Below are 5,488 nucleotides of genomic sequence, written 5' to 3'. Positions count from 1 at the left end.
GAAGCAGGAAGCTTCCATCCCGGGGGGGGTTCGAATCCCCCCGACCCGAAGGGTGAAGGGTGAGGCAGGCCCGAGTTTTGAAGTTCAGACCCCCATTGAGGAAGTGAGAACTGCTCGACCCCCCCCTGATCCTGCGGAACAAGCTCCTCTTGCTAGCTCGATGGGTCACCCCCCCCCCCCCCCCGAGGAGAGGGGGGACGACATTGTTTCGGCAGGGTGCCCCTGGATCCTATCCCGTGTTTGTTAATGCCCCCCCCCCCCCCCCCCAATGAACACTCCAGTGAGGGAGGGCGAGACGATCGAGGGGTCCCGTACCACGCGGAATCGACCCTATCCAGTGCTCAAGTGCTCAAGGTGTCGAGGCCAGGGCTCAGTCGAGGCCTTGGTGGGTCACACAGCAGGTCGTTGGGGTTTCGGTAGGTCATCATGGAGCGTACCACCTTCGCCCGCACCGCCAACGGCGCCGTCTTTGCCGCTGGGGCAAAGCCAAAGGTGCCGACAGCTGCTTGAGCCACGGAGAGGACCTGTCGAACCAGCCTAGGAACCATCTGCTGCCCTACAGTGATGGCCATTTACTGGTAAAAGAGTGGTATTTACCACTTATTTGATTCTCCTGGGGAGTGGTATGGTATGAGCAGAGAATGGTATGGTAAATTACGAAACTCCGTGGAATCATCTTTTTTTGGGATCTGAGCCGAGTCTGAGGCTGGTTTGCGGCCAAATTCAGCCAAGCGGTGCTGTTGAGTACGTGTCCTCTCGAGCGCTAGTCGAAATGCACAACTCCGTATTGAATGCACAACTCCGTATTCAGCATCTGCGGTCACTCACTGCTCCAGGCTCCCGGTGAAGCCGCCGTCCTCGGGCGCCATGTGCGAGAAGTGGTGCCACATCGAGCAGCAGGCGTCCGAAGGCTCGCGCACCACATAGACAAGGCGCGCGGCGGGCGAGGCCGGCAGCATCGCATGCAGCACGTGGCCCTGAGCGCGTCGGCGAGCGACCGGTTGAAGGCGGCGGCGAAGCACGGGCTGAGGTTGAGGAGCAGGCTGTTGACCGAGTCGTATGCGCTGTCGCCCGAACGCACGCCACGGTGGCTGAGGGAGACGTCGATGGTGGTGCCCTCCAGCAGCGTGATGGTGGTGCCCCTGCGCCATCGCGGGACGCCGGCGTCACCGCCTGCACCCCGAACCGGATCTCGTCGAGCTGCGCGTCGAGCTCGTCTGCGAAGGCCGACATATACGTATTGTCGCCGTCGCCGTCGCTCTCGCCGCCGCAGCAGCAGCACGTCTGGGTTTCACGCACACGCACCCCTGTTGAATTCTTTTCCCTAGAGTAGTGTGCGTGTGTTTCATCGACACTAGAGTAGTGCCCCATCCCTCGTCTGGGTTTGTCTGTTTTCTTTCTTTCTTTCTTTCAGAGTAGTGCGACCGCGCTAGACGGCGGCCGCCGGCAGGCCGACGGAGAGCCCCAGCCTCCAGCTGCCCGCACTCGCACACTCGGCCACGCTCGCCCTAAAGCGCTCTTGCTGGGGGGGGGGGGGGCACCAGAGCTCTGCGCGGCCGCTTACACACCGTTGAACGCACCAAGTGTGGCCGTGAAGTGGTTGTGCAGCGCCTGGACCCGCGTCTTGACGTCGCCCTGCTGCGGCGCGCCAAACTCCTGCATCTCGAGGGCCGAAATGCGCGGGATCAGGCCGCCCTGCTGCGCCATCCCGTTGTAGGTGACCTCGAGCTGCTGGAGCATGGCCACCGGCAGTGCCGGCGCCGAAGGTGCGGCTAGTGCCTGCTGCTGCAACTGTGGCTGCGGAGGCTGCGGAGGCTGCGGAGGCTGCGGAGGCTGCGGAGGCTGCGCCGCCGGGGCAGGCTGCTGCTGCCGCTGCTGTTGCCGCTGCTGCCGCTGCTGTTGCCGCTGCTGCCGCTGCTGCTGCCGCTGCTGCCGCTGCTGCCGCTGGAAGTTCGCGGCGGGGGCGGCGGCGGCGGCGGCGGCGGAGGAGGAGGAGGCGGCGGCGGTGGCCCGCGGCCGCTTGCGCTGCGCTTTGCCCCCTACCCGCTGCGAAAGCGATTGCGAATCCTCCGCGTCCGCAACCCTGACGACGAAGCGCGGCGCGACTTTCTTCTCGTGCTCGTTATCGTCGCAGTATTTGACGTCGCAGGTGCCGTCGGCATGCACAAAAGTCACCTTCCCAGGGAACCCTGCGGAGAGGGCGGAAAATAGGTGGGGAGTGGGAAGGATGTGGGATATGGACGAGGTGCAGTCACGGACAGTTGACGCCACCGATGCCGCCCTGGAATTTTGATAGCACGCGCTGCCCTTGCACGATGTTGTCGCTCGGCTGAACTTTGATGACGAAGCGAGTCTCAACGTGCTTTTCGGTTTGCACGTCCCGTCCCGTCCTCTCGTCGTGCCATCCCGTGTCGTACCGAATGTCATAGTCTTCGGCGTGCACCTTGATCACCGTCGCAGGGTGCCAACTACTTCCGCCCTTCCACTTCCCAAACACCCTTTGTCCGGTCTTGAGCGAAGGAGGCACGCTGGCTGTCGCTTGGATTCGGGCAAATGGCATGAGAACCAGGGCTATCAGCAAAAGAGAAAAAAAGTCGGGCGACACTGGGCACGGGACTGGCGCGCACTGGCACTAACACAGGTAAACAGCCTGGTGGGTGGGGCCTCTACTCTCGCCAGGGTGCCGTCGACCTTCACCGCACGCTCGCCCAATGAATTGTCATATCACCCGTGAGTGAGTGCGAGATAGGGCTGGCAGTAGGCAGCTAGCCTGTGAGGAGGGCGTCCATAGGAAAGGGGAAACACACGGTGGGTAAAAAAAGAAAGAAAACAGACAACCCCATGTGCATGCACATGTGCACGTGCTTGCAAGGATCCTTGCAACCCGAGGTGGAAAAGACGAGCACTTGTTGTGTGTTGTGTTGAACCGTGGAAGGGGAGAGCGGGGGCGGGGGCGGGGGCGCGCGGCGCACGCGCGACTGAGGGCAGGGGTGGGGATTCCCGCCGTGCACACGCTGCGCGCGCACACGCACCACATGCACCACATACCCTCATGCGGCGAGCAGGCGAGCGATCTGTGCGCGGTGAGGCGGCCGGCGAGGGGGCGGCGGGTGACGGGGCAAGGGAGCAGCCCACACCCGACGCGTCGCTTTGAGCGAGGTCGAAGAAAGGGCCTGCGCAGGGGCCGCAGGGCGCTCAGTGGTGAGGCGAGGCGGAACTGGCCGCGGGCAAGGCGTTGTGAATGCTACGTGTGTAAGGCCGGTACGGAGGGGAGCTCACCCAGTCCGGCGCCGTAGCCTTGGGGGTCTCTGGCATAGCGAAGAGCTGCACAGTGACCCCTCACTGGAACGGAGCTTCCGGAGTTCTCTGATGAGACCGGCGGGCGGGGACACGAATGGGGGAGCTGGTCGTTTCCGCAGGCGAAAGCACAAGACGAATTTTTAAATTACGAAACTCCGTGGAATCATCATTTTTTCGGGATCTGAGCCGAGTCTGAGGCTGGTTTGCGGCCAAATTCAGCCAAATTGGCAAAATACCGGGTATTTTGCGGATATACCTGGGGAAAACCCGGGTATACCTGGAAATACCGGGTATTTTGCCGATAGTAAAACAGAGTGGGGCCGAGCGGAGCCGAGATCAGCCGAGCGGAGCCCTCGAGGCGGAGCTCACACACGAACCCACACGTGGTCTCGTCCGTGCCTTACGGCCGGCGATATTGCTAGAGGCGGAGCAGTCTGCTCTAGCCTCAGACGTGGTGTTCCCCTCGTTCGGCCGAGCCCCCAGACAAGCACCCGACAGCACTAGACAGCACTGACAAGCATCTCTGGTATGACAGCTGGTATGACGATAGTTAGTGTCTGATATAAAAGAGAACGTTTTTCAAGTTGCTTAAAAAGAATTTTACAACGAAAAGAAATTCCCGAACAGGCGCCTTGCCTTTCTCCGACGTCTCCTTGGATCGAGTCACGCCCATTATGTTTTTCGCTGTGCTCTCCTCCATCCTCCTCGGCGCGTCGGTGCCACTCAATCACACCACGCCCGATAACACCGCGCCCGTGCCAGCTGTCCCGTCCGAGAACGACTTCGCGTCCGAGAACACTAGCGTGGCAGCCGAGTACTTTGCGCTCGTAGACGCGGACGGCGATGGCATTCTGACGGCAAACGAGAACCGCCGCCTGCCTTGGCAAGAGGACGAGGCTCCCGGAGTCGGCGAACTCCATGGGTTCCCTTCCTGGTACGATAGCAACGACGGCAAAGTCACGCTGGCTGAGGACGACGGCCAAGGCACGCTGGCAGTGGACGGTGCTGCCGAGCTTGAGGAGGAGGTGGACGAGGAGGTGGAGGCTTCCGCCACTGAGAGCCAGCTCTTTGTCGCTTCGACCCAGGGCGACTATGCCGACATTCCTTCGTTTAGCGAGGAACAAGGCTGGTCGGACCCGAGCAACTATGGCGTCATCACCGGTGTGCGGTGCAGTGGCAAGTACTGCGACTCTATGCAACTGAAAGCATCACAAATTGAGTCGACCAACTATTCTTCGGCACTTACCACATATACCGAGTGGTTCTCGGAGGAAAATAGCGGGTCCGGCAAGTGCGCACCGGACTACGTCGTGACGGCAGTGAAGTGCAAAGGCCGTTACTGCGACAGCCTCCGTTTGCGTTGCAATAAGCTCAAATCAGGAGGCCGGTGGACCTCCGAAGAATACGAAACCTCAAAATTCAGCTCCTCGAGGCGGCAAAGTGGGATTGGGGAATGCTACAAACCGTCGACTTCGGTGATCGGGATCAAATGCTTCGGCGATTATTGCGGTCAGAAGAACTGGCTCGGACTGGACACCAACGCGGTATGGGTGGACGCTGGACCGAGCGACAAAAAAGAAAAGCCGCGCTGTCATGTTGCTCGCTCTTCTCGCGACCCCTCAAACGCTGCTTTCGCCGCCACTGGACTGGGTCCGTGAGCTCACAATGATTCAGGCGGAGTCCGGCATTGGCCATGATGCGCTTCACGCGCCTGTCGACGTGGAAGCTGCTTATCTGCGGATGCTTGCTGGCCTTCTAACGAGCTCTTCGCTCATGTGTGAAGCCGCAGTGACGCAGGCTAAATATCTCACGTGCATGAAGATGTACATTCAGGGCGGCCCATGGCCCAAGCTCGGCACGACGATGGCCGGCCATAAACGTTTGCAGAACGTTGCCACGCTCCTCCTCAACGCGCGCAGTGCCAGCGTCGCTGGAAGCTACGTCGAGTGCGGCGTGTGGCGCGGCGGAATGTCCATCTTTGCCAAGGCGGTGATCGAGGTTTATCAGATGCAGCGGCGCGTGTACCTGTGCGACTCGTTCCAGGGGCTGCCTCCACCTCGTTCAGGCAGCCTGCGACCGGATGAGACCATTTACGCGTCGAAGAAATTCAACGCCTCGCTCGCCAAGGGCGAGGACACTGTGACGCGCAATTTCTACCGGTTTGGAGTGTCTATGGAGGGGGTGCGAA

General features: G+C 61.1%; 1 protein-coding gene across 1 annotated transcript; it reads left to right on the top strand.

Annotated features, from left to right (window-relative positions):
* Window positions 1-3,974: 3,974 nt before the first annotated feature.
* On the top strand, window positions 3,975-5,481 carry EMIHUDRAFT_120042 (hypothetical protein; the record flags this gene model as incomplete). The annotated part of the gene is made up of 2 exons (XM_005765107.1): window positions 3,975-4,844; window positions 5,098-5,481. Coding segments are annotated over 2 exons (1,254 nt in total), but the record flags the coding sequence as incomplete, so codon positions are not given.
* Window positions 5,482-5,488: the final 7 nt, after the last annotated feature.

The sequence above is a fragment of the Emiliania huxleyi genome (genome assembly GCF_000372725.1).
Source record: "Emiliania huxleyi CCMP1516 unplaced genomic scaffold EMIHUscaffold_567, whole genome shotgun sequence".
Taxonomy (NCBI): domain Eukaryota; phylum Haptophyta; order Isochrysidales; family Noelaerhabdaceae; genus Emiliania; species Emiliania huxleyi.
This window is presented reverse-complemented; position numbering and strand designations above follow the sequence as displayed.